Raw genomic sequence first — 18,738 nt, forward strand, 5'->3', positions numbered from 1 at the left:
ATGGACTTAATAGATATTTATAGGACATTCCATCCAAAAGCAACAGAATACACATTCTTCTCAAGTGTACATGGAACATTTTCTAAGATTGATCGCATCCTGGGCTACAAATCCAATCTCAGTAACTTTAAGGAAATTGAAATCACATCAAGTATCTTTTCTGACCACAACACTATATGACTGGAAATCAACAACAAGAAAAAAACTGCAAAAAACACAAACACATGGAGACTAGACAACATGCTACTAAACAACCAATGGATCACTGAAGAAATCAAAGAGGAAATTAAAAAATACCTAGAAGCAAATGACAACAAAGATATGACACTCCAAAACCTATGGGATGCAGCAAAAGCCATCCTAAGAGGAAAGTATATAGCAATACAAGCCCACCTCAGGAAACAAGAAAAAGCTCAAATAAACAAGCTCACTTTACATCTAAAGCAGCAAGAGAGAGAAGAACAGACAAGACCTAAAGTTACTAGAAGGAAAGAAATCATAAAGATCAGAGCAGAAATCAATGAAATAGAAACAAGGAAAACCATAGAAAAGATCAATGAAATGAAAAGCTGGTTCTTTGAAAAGATCAACAAAATTGACAAACCCTTAGCCAGACGTATCAGGAAAAAAATAGAGAAGACTCAAATCAATAAAATTAGAAATGAAAAAGGAGAAGTAACAACGGACATCACAGAAATACAAAGGATCATAAGAGACTACTGTATGCAACCATACAGCAATAAAATGGAAAACCTAGAAGAAATGGACAAATTCTTAGAAAAGTACTATCTTCCAAGACTAAATCAAGATGAAATAGAAAAGATGAATGGACCCATCACAAGTACTGAAATTGAAACTGTGATTAAAAAACTTCCAACAAACAAAAGTCCAGGACCAGGTGGCTTCACAGGTGAATTCTATCAAACCTTCAAAGAAGAGCTAACACCTATCCTTATGAAATTATTTCAAAAAATCGCAGAGGAAGGGACACTCCCAAACTCATTCTATGAAGCCACCATCACCCTGATACCAAAGCCAGACAAAGATACCACAAAAAAAGAAAACTACAGGCCAATTTCACTGATGAACATCGATGCAAAAATCCTCAACAAAATGCTAGCAAACCGCATCCAACAATATATAAAAAGGATTGTACATCATGATCAAGTGGGATTTATGCCAGGGATGCAAGGATTCTTCAATATCCACAAATCAGTCAGTGTGATGCACAACATTAACAATCTGAAGAATAAAAGCCGTATGATCCTCTCAATAGATGCAGAAAAAGCCTTTGACAAAATCCAACACCCATTTCTGATAAAAAACCCTTCAGAAAGTGGGCATAGAGGGAACCTACCTCAACATAATAAAGGCCATATATGACAAACCCACAGCTAACATCACTCTCAATGGTGAAAATCTGAAAGAATTCCTGCTGAGATCAGGAACAAGACAAGGATGTCTACTCTCGCCACTACTATTTAACATAGTTTTGGAAGTCCTAGCCACAGCAATCAGAAAAGTAAAAGAGATAAAAGGAATCCAAACTGGAAAGGAAGAAGTAAAACTATCACTATTTGCAGATATAATGCTATACCTAGGGAATCCTAAAGACTGTACAAGAAAACTGTTAGAGCTCATCCATGAATTTGGCAAAGTTGCAGGATACAAAATTAATACACAGAAATTGACTGCATTTCTATATAATAACAATGAAAGATTAGAAAGAGAAATTAGAGAAGCAATCCCGTTTACCATTGCATCCAAAAGAATAAAATACCTAGGAGTAAACTTACCTAAAGAGACAAAAGACCTGTACTCTGAAAACTATAAGATACTGATGAAATAAATCAAAGATGACACAAATAAATGGAAAGACATACCATGCTCTTGGATTGGAAGAGTCAATATTATCAAAATGACTGTACTACCCAAGGCAATGTACAGATTCAAGGCAATCCTTGTCAAATTACCAGGGACATTTTTCACAGAACTCGAACAAAATATTTTAAAGTTTGTTTGGAAGCACAAAAGACCCAGAATAGCCAATGATATCCTGAAAAAGAAAAATGGAGCTGGAGGAATCAGGCTCCCAGACTTCAGACTATACTACAAAGCAACAGTCATCAAAACCATATGGTACTGGCACAAAGACAGACATATAGATCAGTGGAACAGGATAGAAAGCCCAGAATTCAACCCACGCACCTACAGCCAACTAATCTATGACAAAGGAGGCAAGAATATACAATGGAGAAAGACAGCCTGTTCAATAAGTGGTGCTGGGAAAACTGGACAGCCACATGGAAAAGAATGAAACTAGAACACTCCCTAACACCATACACAAAAATAAACTCAAAATGGATTAAAGACCTAGATATAATACCAGATACTACAAAACTCTTAGAAGAAAACATAGGCCAAACACGCTCTGACATAAACAACAGCAACATCTTCTCAGATCCACCTCTTAGAGTAATGACAGTAAAAACAAAAATAAACAAATAGGACCTAATGTTTAATTAGGTCCTAATTAAACATGTTTAATTAGTTTCTGCACAGCAAAGGAAACCCTAAACAAAATGAAAAGACAACCCACAGAATGGGAAAAAATCTTTGCAAGTGAATCAACTGACAAGGGATTAATCTCCAAAATTTATAAACACCTCCTACCACTCAATAACAAAAAAAAAACAACCCCATCAATAAATGGGCAGAAGATCTAAACAGAGGATTCTCCAAAGAAGACATACGGATGGCCAAAAAACACATGAAAAGATGTTCAACATCCCTCATTATTAGAGAAATGCAAATCAAAACCACTATGAGGTACCACCTTACACCAGCCAGAATGGCCATCATCACCCTCTCCACCTCAACCTTGGAGCATCAATTGGGGTAATTTCAGGAGAGAGTGTGGAGAAAAAGGAACCCTAGTACACTGGAGAGGGTGTGGAGAAAAAGGAACCCTAGTACACTTTGGTGGGATTGTAAATTGGTGTAACCACTGTGGAAAACAGTATGGAGATTTCTCAGAAAACTAAAAATAGAACTACCATTTAATCCAGCAATCCCACTCCTGGACATCTATCCAGAGAAAGCCATGACTTGAAAAGACACATGTATTCCAGTGTTTATTGCAGCACTATATTCAATAGCCAAGACATGGAAACAACTTAAATGTCCACCAACAGAGGAGTAGATCAAGAAGATGTGGTACATATACACAATGGAATATTACTCAACCATTAAAAGGAATGAAATACCGGCATTTTTAGCCACATGGATGGACCTAGAAATTATCATGCTAAGTGCAGTCAGTCAGACAATGAGACACCAACATCAAATGCTTTCACTGACATGTGGAATTTGAAAAAAGGACAGAATGAACTTTGCAGAACAAATACTGACAGACTTTGAAAAACTTATGGTTTCCAAAGGAGAAAGTTTGAGGGGTGGGGGGGTATGCTGGGGGTGTGGGATGGAAATCCTATACAATTGGATTGTGATGATCATTGTACAACTATAAATGTAATAGATTCATTGACTAATTAAAAAATGAATAAATAAAAAAAAATTAAAGCTTTAAAAAAAAAAAAGAAAAATCTTAGTGGAATTAGGCTTTCTAAATGAAATTGCCCCAATTGATGCTCCAAGGTTGAGGTTTATATTCCTGCTGCTACTCTTTTTGGTGAATTAGAATTCTAAAATCTTTCCTTTGCATCCTACACAGCAATAATGGCACTTAGTGCTGCAGTGATCCATGTGATACAGGTCTAATGGGCAGAAGTGGTCCATGCATCTTCATAAGCACCTAACTGATTGCCATGAAGAGGCTTGGATAGTGGGGGAAAATACACAATAAGATTCAAAACTAAAGCACCATATAATAAGGTTCACATATCAAAACTTCATTATCCTACATTTTCCTGCCTTTTATTTGTGAGAATGTTGCTTTTAAGTTTCAGTTTTCTAATTATTCCTATGCAAATATACATTTGAAAAGCTGAGGTGTTCCTTGTCATGTTGCAGATCTTATTAAACTTACTGGCAGGGCTCCCTTAATGGGAACCAGGGTTATTTGAATTGTGGTCCCGCAGTGGTTTCCTTTTGTGATAAATTTTATTTCCTTTTGTAATTAGTAATAAAGTTAATAACTTCAGTTATTCACAGGCATGGAATGTTGTCCTTTTGTCCTCACTGTTTTATTGCTTTATACATACAGAAATGGTGAGAATCTGTCCCAGAATTACAGAGAGATCTAGGAGCTAATCGCCTGCATGAACACAGTCTGACATGTGTCTGTAATGTCCATAGTGTCGTGGGCACTGCAGTGGGTTTTCAAAATAGGCTAGAGAGATTACTCAACTTTAGTTTCAGCTTAATAAATAAGTAATGAATCTTTAAAAATAAAGATTTCATTGCTAGGACATGAGTCAGGGTATCTGTTTATGAGGATAGTCCAATATGTTTGAAACGCATCTTTGGAGCCAATTTTACCAGAATTAAATTGAGGCTTTTAAAGGAATACATTCCAGTCAGTGTGATCACCTGAAACTGCAGATATATAAGTTCAGTGGTTTTCTGGAGGATCTTATGGCATCAGGTGTTTTTTTCAACAGCCAAGTGAAAAATATCCTCCCCAAGCCATGAAACTGAGTTGGGCTGACAGAGCTGTAATTTAGTATTTTCTTCTTTTGTTCTTTTACACGGTTTCTTCACTTATAGCAGGCCATAAACTTTACAGAGTATTGCCTTTTATATGGCATACTGAGAGAACTGCAGTTTTTAAACTAGAGAGAAAATTCCTTTGAGGTATTTTTCATAACTATAAAAACATGTATTTAAATTTATCTTCTAAATGTATTTGATATGAAGTGAATAGTCAGCATCATCAGTTTAAACTCTGGTTTGATAGCAGTATTCATTTGGACTTTGCTTTCTGCATGCACTGTTGTTATACCTTATTAAAATACAGTGACAACTAACATATCATTTCTTTTTAGGTATAGTGAAAACTTATTAAGTTCAATAATATTTTAGTATCCTCCTAATAATATTTTAATCCTAAATGTAATTAATAAGTGCCGTAAAATATCTTTGACTCTTGGAAATGAATACTAAGCTTTTTAAAATCAGTGATTCTTGGCATTCATATTGTGGTGCAGCAGAAACAAATCCGACTAGGAACCATGAGGTTGAGGGTTCTATCCCTGGCCTTGCTCAGTGGGTTAAGGATCCAGCATTGCCATGAACTGTGGTTGTAGTTTACAGACATGGCTCGGATCCTGCATTGCTGTGGCTGTGGTGTAGGCTGGCAGCTGTAGCTCCTATTTGACCCCTAGCCTGGGAGCCTCCATATGCCCCTGGTGCAGCCCTAAAACACAAAAAATAAAAAATAAAAAATAAAATAAGTGATTCTCAACCTTTTTCTTCCCTAGTACATCTGACAGATAGGACCTGCTTCTATTGCCCATTTTTCTGAGAAGTATAATCAGTCTTTCATCACCCATTGTACGGGTTGAATAGGCCTGCCTGGTTATTCTGTATGCCCCTCCACACACAGACGCTGTCCCTCATTACCATCGCATATGTACACCTTGAAAATTGCTGATTTAAGTGATGTCAAAATAGTCACAGGGAGAGAGTGGGAACAGCTAAGCTCATTTCAAGTTGAAATTTGATGCTTCTTTAACTCTGCTTTGCTGAAATGACACCAAGACTTGATTGATGGAGAATATTATAGACGGAACGCCTTAGACTCAATTGCATGAAGATGATGAGCTTCACAACTGTTCCCTACCAACGATGGTAGCTTAAATGAACCAAGAGTCCATGATTTCAGGCCAAGGAGATAGGAATACCTTTTATAAATAGACTGTCACTGAATTTGAGGATTTGTCATCTACTTTCTGGTTTTACAAAATTTACTCTGTTAAGATTTCAAGTCATATTTAATATTTTAAAGTTTTTAAAAATATTAAAAGTGGCGATCCCATCATGGCTGAGCGGAAACGAATCTGACTAGTAATAATGAGGACACAGGTTCGATCCCTGGCCTCCCTCAGTGAGTTAAGGATCCTGTGTTGCCATGAGTTATGGTGTAGGTCGAAGATGTGGCTCAGATCTGGTGTTGCTGTGGCATAGGCTGGTAGCTATCACTCTGATTCGCTCCCTAGCCTGGGAACCTCCATATGCCACAGGTGCGGCCCTAAAAAGACAAAAATTAATTAATTAACAGTAATAAAAGGCCTAAAAGTGGCAGTAAAATTTAACAGAAAAAAAATATGCCAGAATATAATCTTTTCTTTCTTTTTGTACAACTTTATTAAGGTATAATTTACATATAAAAATCATCCACTTTAAAGTTTTGAAGGACTTAAGTCACTTTGGAAATTTTTCAGCAGATTTATGGAGTTGTGTAACCATCACCACAGCCTCGTTTTTTAATATTTCCATCACCCAGAAAATTCCCCTGTGTCTAATTCCTGTCTATGCACTTCCCATAGACAGAAATCACTAATCTGCTTTCTGTCTCTACAGGTTTGCCTGCTCTGGACATTTCAGTAAATGGAGTCATACAATATATAGTCTTTTACATCTGTCTCTTCCAGTTAGTGTGATGTTTTTGGCATTCCTTTATACCCTAGAATGTATCAGTATTTTTTCCTTTTCACTGCTGAATAGTGTTCCATTGTATGGATATGCCACATTCTGAATGCAACCTTTTACAGTCCTCATGGTTTTCCTTCATCTACCTGCCTCCTGACCTCCTTGTCTGGATTCCCCATGGAACCAGGGTCAGACTGGCCTGTCCTGGATTTAATCGTCAAAGCTGTAGATTGGGCAGTTTGCATTCCCTCACTCGCTGATCTCATCTCTGACTCCAAACTCTGGTCCCTGGATTGGCAGTAAACATTCTTATAACATGAAGAAATTGTGATCATTATATCCAGTTTATTGGATTAAGGATTTTTGATCTCAGGAACTGTTGCAGATTTTGAAATGTCCTATGAGAAGCAGAAATGGGATAGAGTTGACAATTTCTGTGGTAATTATGAGCTCAGCCTAAGAATGTCCTAACCAGTCCCTTTCCAAAGAAAATATTATCAAACTATAAAGCTTTACAATTGAAGGTTTGTAAAAGCATATAACAATACCAAAAATCAATAAATTAATAATTGCTACAGTAGAAGACCCTTCCTTCCTAGCCTTCAGGGGCCTTTCCTATGACAGCACACTGAAGCTTTGCTTAGGTTGGTCTAGGGCCAGCAATTTGACATTTGGAGGCAGCCCACCTATTGGACTGGAGTTACTGAGAAGGAGGGAGGGAGCCCTACAGGCCTCTTTTCTCTTTTTTTCCTTAGTCTCCACTGTTTCTCTAAGTGATGGACCTGGTTTACATGCTTCCCAGTTGTCCTAAGACCTGTTCCCTGAGGCTTGTCCTGGGGGCCATTCTTGGGTAGGGTTTCTTTAACTCGCACCAGGACCCCTCTTGTTTGCTGGTGGCAGAGGAGAAGAAAGGAGAGAAAATATGACCTTCTTTCATCAAGCCACCTTGGCTATAGGACTGCTAAACATTCCCTTCACCTTTGTTGAAGGGTAAAAAATGTGGGAATCTATTACGAAGTTAGTTAATTGTAACTCTGATGGGCATTGTAAATAAATAGCTTGCCAATCTGCACTGTAGCTTAGTTTGGGCAATACTGCACTGGTGTCACTGGGGGAAGCCTCTGCCTTACTGTATATTTGTCAGATCTAGATCCTAAGTTTCTTTCCATATTTCCAAATTTATCATCAAGCCATGTTCTGTGTAGTTCTGTGTTAAAAAAGAGAAACTGAACATTTACTATTACTGAGAGGTGGGAACTAGGATTGAGTAATTTTAATAGTATTTTTCTACCTTTTTCCAAAGTCCGACAGATAGTAGTTTTGACTCTGGGATTACTAGAGAGATATGTCCTTTTTCTTTTGTTTAGATCCTTTGACTAAAACTGTCACTGCTCTGAATTTGAGCTTGAGTAACATTTTTCTTTCTTTGTGGCTGTGTACTCATCAGAGTACTTCTAACTTACATCAAAACACGGGATAGCATGGTCTAGAATACCAGAATACCTAACTTGGAGAATCTTGGGACGTCTGTGGATATTTTTCAGAAGGTAGAAGAAATAGAGGGGGAAAATTATCCTTATTTTTCTAAAAACTAGATTCTGAAATTCATTTTCTACTGGTGGCCAAAGACACTGGTACTGCTAATACCAATCAGACATTTTCATATCATAGTTGTTGGAGATATCTCAAAATATTATCTATGTTCATCACTACTTCTACAACAAATTAGTTCTTTTTAGCATTTTGATATCTATTTCAAAATCACTGGTATCCTTTGTAATTCTGTGTATTTTATATATACAGTCTAACCTTGAACAACACAGGTTTGAACTGCACGAGTCCACTAATGTGTGGATTTTTTTTCTATAGTAAATGCTATAGTACTACAAGATCTGTGGTTGGTTGAATCCAAGGATGCCAAACCACAGACACTTAGGAAATTAGGATGCTGAGAATCAACTGTAAAGTTATACTGCTCAGAGAATTGGCGCCCCTAGTCCCCAAGTCATTCAAGGGTCAGTTTTAAATTTAGAAAGATTAGTTAGAGGAATCTTATGCTTTTCCTTATGTGTGTTCTCTCTGCCTGTAACATGTTTCTTTTTCTTTTTCTGTAGTATCAGCCACTACGTGATTGTCATGTCCATGACCATCTTTCTGATGTTTCTCAATGGCCTGGCACAGATACTCACAACAAAGAAACTCAAACTGTGGGGCAGACCCAAAAGCCACCTGATATGATGTTGCCAAAGCCATCATTCAGCATCCAGATCCTGTTTTTCATTCAGCTTGTCAACTAAAATCTTATCGAGGATTCGTTCAGAAGATGGATAATGATATATCACATAGTCTGCTCATATAAAGGAAATTATATATCGATTCTGAATTTATAGGTTACCTGGAATAAAGGAGCTTCCATTCTCTTTAGGTTCCACCTGTATGAAATAGTGGTTATGTCTGTGGACAAGCAGAGTAAAGCATTCTCCATTTTCATTTTTTCCTTTAGTTGGCAACTTTTCTCACCCATGCTTCTGAGCACCTGTGATGATCTGGTCCCTAACTGTACAGCTTCCTGTATTATATGCAAAGGAGAACGTGCTCCTGAGGGGGTAGTTCTGGTCATATCCAAAATCAATGCACTGGCTGAACTTGAAGGAAACCACCAGGTGGCACCATAAATATTTATCAACTCCCAGCACTGGTTTTACAAGTAATTCTACTAAACCGCACTAGAAAGACAATCAGGTTGTGTTATTTCATATTTTCCTAGAGTTCCAGTAGAAAATGTTTGCAGGTGCTTTTCATTTTTCTCCAGTATGCAGCAATACTATTTTATGCTTTTTAGTGCTATTTTTAGGGTTTTCATAGTCAATCAGGTAAATGCAGATTTGACCTTCACTTTTTTTTTTCATTTCTAGATTCTTATGGAATTGCTGAAAGTGGAAAAGTAGAAAGTGCTTGGTATTTCGTCCTGTCCATGAAAGAAAAAATTTAAATGATTAGTTTTCAATTATAGACTCAGTATCCCCATAGCTTTATCTCTCATTGTTCCAACAGAATTCCTTAAATCACTGGTTATACTTTGTGATAGTATCATAAGAATCAGTGTGAAAATTGCTTTTTTTTTTTTCTGGTTATGAGAGTCTAGCTCAAAGGCACAGATTTGCTCTCATTAAATTTACATTCATAAACTAATTTTAATGGATAAAATATTTTGAGGGTAATTTTTATTTGGATTTTTCATAAAGTGACCTTTATATATATCACTATGGAGTTGGCCTTTTGTCATGGTATACCAATAAAGTTTGGCTGATGCTAAGCTTTCTCGGTCTGAGTCCCATTAAAAAAATAATAATTGCTTTTTTTTTTTTTTTTTGGTCTTTTGTCCCTTTAAGACTGCTTCTGCATCATATGGAGGTTCCCAGGCTAGGGGTCTAATCAGAGCTACAGCTGCCGGCCCACACTACAGCCACAGCAACGCTGGGTCCTTAACCCACTGAGCAAGGCCAGGGATCAAACCCACAACCTCATGTTTCCTAGTCAGATTTGTGTCCACTGCACCACGATGGGAACTCCAGTAACTGCTTTTGAATTAAGTTATAGCATCACTAATTCACATTAATGATGAAGAAGCTCCCTACAAATTAGTAGATTTTTCAGATTGGCAGGTGAGTAAACAAATACAGTTAAGAAGTTTCAAAAATCAGTTTGGTAAAATGTACTTTAATTCCTATGTATGATGAACTATAGTTATAATTAATTTGTGCTAGAAAGCATTATAGTACAAGTAAAGAAAGATGTATTGATAGCAATATCAGACCTCATATCAATTCATAATATAAAATCTAGGTGGACAGCTAAGAAGCTGCTGTGGCAGAAATGGTATTGGCAGATGAAAAACCCATGAACTTTCACTTTGCCTCAAAGGATTTTCGATCAGTCTTTTCACAAGTCAGAGAAAACTGACTTTATAAACACTTGTTATTTTTCCTTTTATGTCTGGTTTTGCCTTTCATCTTTTTTCAGATTTTCACACAGAGGAATTAATGAATATTTTATTACAACATGGTAAAAGGTGCTCTATGCTTTATCATTATTTTGCTCTATGAAGCATGTCTTTTTCTTAATATTGTTTCAAGTCAATGTGAATTTACAAAACAGGGATAGCTCTTGCAGCGCCGCTGGCTGGCCTTGCTATACTGTAACACGACCTCACAGACTCATCTGGAAACAGAGTTTGCTAGATGGGCCTTTTATATTGTGCAGCTTCTCAAAATATCCTGGAGTGTTTTAAAATGCATATTTTTATATTGAATGACAGAAAATAAATAAAATTTCAGTAAAATATATTTGTTTCAGGCATTTACTTTCTTATTCTCACTATGAATACCAGACTTTCAAATCAAGACTTAAAACATTTGCTGATAAACATTTGTTTAAATTAGGAATTGCCGTAAGAATTAAAGTGAGCGTATCAGGTTGAGAAGATTTTAAACAACAAAAAAGCCACGCTATGTCACGTGTCTCAAAGTATGTCCCTTGTCACATGAACCATGAATAAATCTTGGAGGAAACTCTTAAGGGTTTAGGAATCTGTCTGCAGCCTGTCTGTAATTTACCTATACTTTAATTCTCTGTATTATTATATTTAATGTGCTATATTTAGAACATAAAATGCTTTTTTAATTTTTAGGGAAATAAAGCTATAAGAGGTATTATTGTTTCACAATAATCCCCTTAAAATGATTTAACAATGACAGAGCTGTACTACATACCTAGAAAATCTGCTTATCACTTACGACATTTTTTCTCATGGTAATCTCATTCCAGGGGGTCACTGTGGATATAACTAAGGATCTTGAGATGAGCTCATCCTGGGTAATCGAGGGGGACTCTGACTCCAATAGCAAAGGTCCATAGTAGAGACGGAGAAAACAGAAGGAGGAGGAGGACTTGTGAAGATGGAGGCAGAGGTGGGAGGAATGTAGCCACAAGCCATGGAATGTCTGGGGCCACCACAAGCTGGAGGAGGCCAGGAAGACCCCCTCCCTCAGGGCCTTCAGAGGGAGTGTGCCCCTGCCAACACCTTGATTTGGAACCTCTGGTCTCCAGAACTAGGAGAGAATAAATTTCCCTTTTTGAAATTTTATTCTATTTTATGGCCTGCAGCATGTGGAAGTTCCTGGGCTAGGGATTAAATCCAAGCCACAGCTGCAACTTATGCCTCAGCTGCAGCAATGCTGGATCCCTTAACCCACTGTGCTGAGCTGGGGATCAAACCTGCACTGCCCCAGTGACTCAAGTTGCTGTAGTCGGATCCTTAACCAACAGCACTATGGCAGGAACTCCTAAATTTCTCTGTTTTAAACTACCCAGTTTATCCTAATTTGTTATGGTAGCCCTAGGAAGTTAACGCATTTGGAGAAGTGAATTTTACAGACTCATTCGACCACTTTTCTGATGAAACCTCAGAATGGCTAAGTCATAGTTTATTGGGTCACAAGCTTGAGTACCATGGTGCCCCCTGAAATGTGAATATTAAAATACCAGCACATAAACCTGAAGGTGGAGTTAATTACTCTTTAATGTCAAGATTGATGTGTTGGCTTTTCTGGAACATTCCTGCCATATTTTTTTGGAAGTAGTAAAGAGATCCTGAGACTTTCCTTTTCCCTTAAATAGTTTTGGTATTTATGTGTCTGGATTGAGTTAAAACCAGTTCAAACTTGTCCTAAGTCTGGTTGTCCTTTAAACTGTGGCCTCAGGGGCTTTTTTGAAAAGAGCCCCCCTTTTGCCCCCCAACGCTGTGGCATCCATGACCTGCTCCAGAATGCGAGAGGGAATGTTCTCCCTGGAGCCGTGCACATTAGTCCTCTCAGCCTTGGTCCAGATTTGGTATAAACCAGGGCATGCCACCACAGGCCCCACGGCAGGGCCTGGCACCATCACAAGAACATTCCCTGAACCTGAGCAGGAAGCCTTCCAGTTGTGTTTCCTTTGTTAGGCCATGAGGCTTGTGTAACAACCACTGATACAGTTTATAAGATCTTAGCTCGTGTCAGTCTGAGGGCTGGAGTTGCTGTTTTTACTGCTTCCAGAGCCTCAAGGCTCTGAGAGGAAAGAATAACCAGGTGCGGACTGTGAGCCAGAGCCTGGGTCTCTGCACTGGAGAGCTTGTGTGGCATGAGGGTCACTGGATCCCTTACTTTGTCTTGTGGACTTGCTTCTCCACAGGGCTGCTAGCATCAGGACAAAGCTGGTGAAGCATGGATCTGGCTTTATGCATTTGGCCCAGTGCAGTGACTGCTTTGATGTGAACTACAGATAAAGTGATTCCTGTCAGTGCCATAGATGGCGTTTAATAAAGTACCTTCTCCTTCAAAGGACTCTGTTCTGATCTCTCTTCTATTCCCGGTCACCCGTCCCTTCCTCCCACCCTCCAGTGTTTTTGGTTGCTTTTCTGATTGGCAGGGTTCCCCCCTCCCCCCTGTTTTTAGGGCCACACCTGTAGCATATGGAAATTCCTAGGCTAGGGGTCCAATCAGAGGTGCAGCTGCCAGCCTACACCACAGCCACAGCAACACCAGATCTGAGCCACATCTTCGACCTACACCACAGCTCACGGCAATGCCAGATCCCTGACCCAGTAAGTGAGGTCAGGGATTGAACCCACACCCTTGTGGATACTAGTCAGATTCTTAACCTGCTGATCCACAATGGGAACTCCCTGACTGGTAGTTTTTAGTTACAATCTTGCTCCTGAATATATCCTGGGGTGTGGCAGCCACCAGTACCAAACACCCCATTCCCTTTCTCATCAAATTCAACTTTACAGATTGAGTCAGTTCTGTTGGCTGCCAACAGAGCAAAAGTGTTTTCCTTCAAGAAAGAAAACAAATTTATCTTTCTTTTATTTATCCATCTACCCAATCATCCTTCCATCCTTCTGTCTCTCCATTTTTTTTCAAGTTTTATTGAAGTATAGTTGGTTTACTGCTGTGATAATTTCTGCTGTACGACAAACATGATTCAGTTACACATACACATTTATCCATTCTTTAAAAAGCTTTCCTTGAGCCCTTATGTCAATTATGAGGTTGGATTAAGGAACCTGAAATAGACACCTTTTACTGATTTTGCAATCACGTTCTCCTCAGGCTTCGTAGGTGGATAGATAATCTAGTGGGAGTATGAGAAAATAGAAGCGCATAGTTGAGCCAAAAGGTTCTCTGGGTCAGTTTACCCAAAAAGAGGCAGAAAAAATGAAAAGTGGTAAAAAGCCTTCAGAAGAATGGAGCAGATTTTCTCCTTCCTCTAATGCTTCTGATTACTCCCTTCCTATCTCAGTCAAAAATTGTGTTACTGTACCTGAGAACTGCATGGGAGGAAGGCGAAGATATTAAAGGCTCACTGAAGCGACACATCAAGGTTGTGGCAGCCTCCAGATTGACCCATCAGTGGCTCATCCCTGTCTGTGTGGTGCTGAAACCCTCCATGGTTTTTGCCGTAATGCCTGTGCCATTTTTCACATGGACAGATGGTGGCACTCACCTACTGACCCAAGAGAGAAGCACGATGAATTGCTTTCTGGAAATCAGGGTAGTGATGCTATCAAGGAAGACTCGTTCCTTTCTTTCTCTGATGGTAACTTACTTGGAAAGCAAACCCAAAACCTTTGCCTTCTTAACTCCATATTCTAAGGACCTAAGAAAACAGAATCAGGCTGTCACTGTAAAGGGAACATCTCTTACCTGGAAAATTCCAGCAACTTTACATGAAAACAGATCATTTTCAAAGCGGCATTTTGATCAGGATTGTTATCCTTTATCGCACGACACTTTTCAGTTTGAATAATTAGAATCATAATGTGGAAAAGAGAGAGTAGAAACTTGCTTCTAAAAATTTGAAGTAGGAAATTCTCCGGTTTTCCTATTTTGCCTGCTACTACTACCTAAATGATGGCATTTCCTTCAACTAAAATATTTGTGGAGCTTTTTAATTTTTCTGGTTCTTTTTAGTGCAGATGGTCTAAGTGGCTTAAGTCTGTCCCAAGGTGGTTTGATTTATTCTTTCAGAGTTGCTGACACCTCAGAAGGATTAACAACAGCTCAGGAGAATAAAGTCACAGGAGTCTCTCTGCTTCATTGATGCTATTTGGGGAGAGACTCCCCCCAGGAAGACCAGGTATATAGAGGCGTGCGGCACCTTGTATACTTCAGGCATTTTTATCATCGCCACTGCCACTGTTGTTGTGACTGGGGGCAAGGAGGAATTGGAAGTGAATTTGCCAGCCATTCAGTAGAATCTCTCTGTGGATGGTAGAATGCGGTGCTATTACTGAACCAAGTCTGTGTGCCCAGAGCACAGAGAAGCCAAACAATGTCCAAATGCTGGAGCTGGGAGCAGAAAAAGGTTTTATTACAAAGACCTTCAAGGAGACTGGTAGCTCATGCTTTAAAAACCCCAAATTCCTCGGAGGCTTTCAGCAAAGCCCTGATACAGGCAAGAGGAGGGAGGGGCGTGGTCAGTTGTTGCAACTTCTTTCCATAGGATTCTTTGTTCTTGCAGCTGTCAGTGTAGTTCAGGTCACTAGGTCAGGTCACAATGTTCCTGTAAACCTCCGTCAAAACACGTGTTATTCTCTGTCCTGACAAGAAAGGGAAGAAGTATTCAGTTCTGTCTCCATGCCTCTTTGTGGCAAAGTGGCATCCTTACTCCTCATTTTACTTGTTCAAGATCCCAAGGCTCAACTTTCACCCTTTGAGGTCCAGGCCCTGGCAGAGAAGAAGTGGTCCCTGTGTGGGCCAGTCACCCTGCCTGGGAACATTTGTCTGTCTCTCAGTCTGGTGCTGAGGACCCCAGACCCTACCAAGCCATCAGTGCTGAGGGAGCCAGGCACCCAGGACCCAGCCTACCTTCAAGCCCCTCAGGCCACCGAAAAGGGAGCCGAGTCTCAAGGACTGTGACCCAGGGTGACTACCATCTCGGGGACCACCGCTCGACACTGACCCTTTGGCAGAGAGAGAGACCCTTAATGGCCACACGCCCACGCCGCCCTACCCCTCATTACATACTAGCAAAAACCTGGCTGCAGGAGAGTACGGTTTAAGTGACCATATTGGAAAGCAATTCGTCCTGTTGGAAAAAAGGTACGTTTAAATAGGAGTAAGTATTTATCATCTTACTGTTTTGTTTTGTTTAAAGCTCACAAAAAAATGTCTTAGACCACACTGATTTGCACATTTCGCAATAGCTATGATTCCACGTTGGTCTGTGATGACAAAAGTGTCACCTCCTTTCTACTTTTCTGGCAACTTCTGATGTATCTGTCACGTTCCCAAAGGAAATTCCTTGTGGAATGTCTCTTGACGGGAGTAGCAGTGACAGACCCAGAGCCGCAAAGGCTGCTGGGAGTCTCTGTATGAGAAAAGTCTACTGAGTACATTTTGAAGAGATAGCAGACATCAAAACTTTATATACCTGTGAAGCCAAGGCATTTTTAAAGTAAATTATTCTCCACTTGAAAGGTCTGGCCTTTTAAGAGGGACCTGTAAGCTGCTATTTATTTTTGCTTTTGTGCTAGTATTGGTATAGTTTGTCATTGGTTACCAACTAGGGCCACAGAGTCAGTGGTAAGCAGACATATAATGAAAAATTTCACTTCCTTTTGGAATTCAAGGAGGGCTAAGATTGTTTAAATGTGTACCATTCTTGAGAATTAATAATCCTCAGCCTTGTTCAAATAAGCTGCTCAGACTTTTTGTTGTTTGTTTTGTTTTTCTGCCTACTTTTGTATTATCTATTGAAAAGGGGTATAATAGCATTAACCTTGTGCTGTGATTTATATCTCAATATTCACATAATTCCTTATTTCTAAGTTTTCTGTGTTACTCTTTTGTTTGTACCTTTCAGAAAGGTATACTGAATTCCTACAGTGCACTGCTCACATTCTAGTGAAAGACAGAGATATATAAAGAGACAATTGGGTTATCCTGATGTATGTGATATAATTTATGTGTGTCCCAAGCTCTATGGGAGTCCAGGAGCAAAACTGATAACAAGGTAGAGGGATTAGGGGAGATTTCACAGATGTAATATTTGAAGTAGGCCTTGTTGGGACAGTTATCTTTAACCTGGAGGGGTTTAAGATGCGTGGATAACAATAGCTGAGGTAAATGACTAACTGCACATGAACTCAGACAAGGACAGAGATAGGAAATACATCTGAAATGTTTCACAGACTTCATTGCCTGTCCGTAGGGACTGTGGGATGGAGAAGTCACACATAGTGGATATTTCTGCTTGGATATTGCTTGGATGTGGATACTTTGGCTTAGTTTTTTTTTTTTTTTTAATGACCAAAAAAAAAGAGTTCTGTCATGGCTTAGTGGAAACAAATCTGAGTAGCATCCATGAGGACGCAGGTTGGATCCCTGGCCTCACTCAGTGGGTTAAAGATCCGGCATTGCTGTGAGCTGTGGTGTAGGTCGCAGACGCAGCTCAGATCCCGTGTTGCTGTGGTTGTGGTGTAGGCCAGCGGCTGCAGCTCCAATTGGACCCACAGCCTGGGAACCTCCATATTCAGCGGGTGCAGCCCTAAAAAAAAAAGACAAAAAAAAAAGAAAAGAAAGAAAGCAGCAGGAGGAGTGCATTCAAGGGCCAGATAACGAATTTTCTGCCAGCCCAGCCCAGCCTGAGATGCCAAAATGCAGTCCTGGGGGAATGTCCATTGGAAATTGGTCTAATCAAGTCTCAGAGAAAGTCCTAGGCCAAATAGGTACTTGTGGGAGTTTCTGCACCTAATACCCTTGTGAACTGGTCTCCAACCATGTTTATAGTTTTATCTCTTGTTACTTATCTCTCATTACGCTTTTCCAGGCCAATTCAACCACATGCAGTTGTCACCTGTCTTACTCTGGTTTTTAGATATACCCTTCATTGTGCCTGGAACACTTTTTTCATGGAAATTTTTTGTTTAAAAAAAGCAAAACAAACAAACAAAAAAGGAAACAAAGTAACTGTCTCTCAGTAGGGAAATAATAAATATACTGGCTTACTCATATAGGGGAATTCAATTCAATAGTTAAAACATATGAATTAGATCTACATTTATTAACATGAATACATCACAAAAACCTAGTATTGGGAGTTTCTGTTGTGGTGCAGTGGAAACAAATCCGACTAGTATCCATGAGGATGCGTGTTCCATCCCTGGCCTCGCTCAGTGGGTTAAGGATCTTGTGTTGCCATGAGCTGTGATGTAGGTTGCAGATGCAGTTCGGATCTGGGTTGCTGTGGCTGTGGCGTAGGCTGGCGGCTGTAGCTCTGATTCGATTCCTAGCCCAGGAATGTCCATATGCTGCAGGTTGCCCTAAAAAGCAAAAAAAAAAAAAAAAAAAAAAAACCAAACTAATATTGACAGAAAATAACCAAGTTAAACTAGATAGGTACAGGGTGATGCCATTTTATGTCTCATATACCATATATATGTAATAAATACATATATAAGTAAAAGAACTCACAACTTTATAATGTTGAACCTTCTTGTCCATGGACATGATGTATTACTCCATTTATTTATCATTCGCCAGTTTTATGCCCTTCAATAGAGAGATAATATTTTTGCATAGAAATCTTGGACAATTTTATTAGCATCAATTCTCGGTCTTTTATCTACTCATCCATCCTAGACTCTGGGAAGACTTCTCCCACTTGTACCCACAAGAATGGTGAGGTTTCCTATATCATCTTTAAGAATAGGGACTGTGTCTTATTCATTGTGACATCTCCAGTGCTTAGCACATAGTCAGGTCCTAGGCTACATCAGATAATAAGCTTAAGAATGATAGTTGAAGCAAGGGATGCATGTGAAGGCCATTATGAAGATAATATAACAAGCAATGTTTTCAACCCAGGGCCTGGCACCGGGACTAAGTCTGTGATAAGACTCACAAAAAAATGAAACTCCAAGGGTGATGGATGGAAAGCAAGCAGTGTATGTTTGTGTATCAGGTGTGGTGGTTCTACAGGTTCGGGCTGACAGCCATGTGTAGCCCTAGTGAATGTAAATCTTATATGGGAAAAATAATTCCAAGCACTTAAAAGGTGAAGGAAGCAGTGATTTCTGCA

General features: G+C 39.3%; 1 protein-coding gene across 4 annotated transcripts in view; it reads left to right on the plus strand.

The window, feature by feature from the left end:
- Positions 1 to 9,102, plus strand: part of PIGN (phosphatidylinositol glycan anchor biosynthesis class N) — a 95,059-nt gene extending 85,957 nt beyond the window's left edge. For 3 of the 4 annotated variants that reach the window (XM_047767020.1, XM_047767021.1, XM_047767023.1), the window contains one exon: positions 8,727 to 9,102. In XM_047767020.1, coding sequence (XP_047622976.1) covers positions 8,727 to 8,850 — 124 coding nt within the window. In that variant the 3' untranslated portion in view covers positions 8,851 to 9,102. The remainder of the gene's footprint in view (positions 1 to 8,726) is intronic. The other variant, XM_047767022.1, reaches the window with a different exon arrangement.
- Positions 9,103 to 18,738: the final 9,636 nt, after the last annotated feature.

The sequence above is a fragment of the Phacochoerus africanus genome, chromosome 2 (assembly GCF_016906955.1).
Source record: "Phacochoerus africanus isolate WHEZ1 chromosome 2, ROS_Pafr_v1, whole genome shotgun sequence".
Taxonomy (NCBI): domain Eukaryota; kingdom Metazoa; phylum Chordata; class Mammalia; order Artiodactyla; family Suidae; genus Phacochoerus; species Phacochoerus africanus.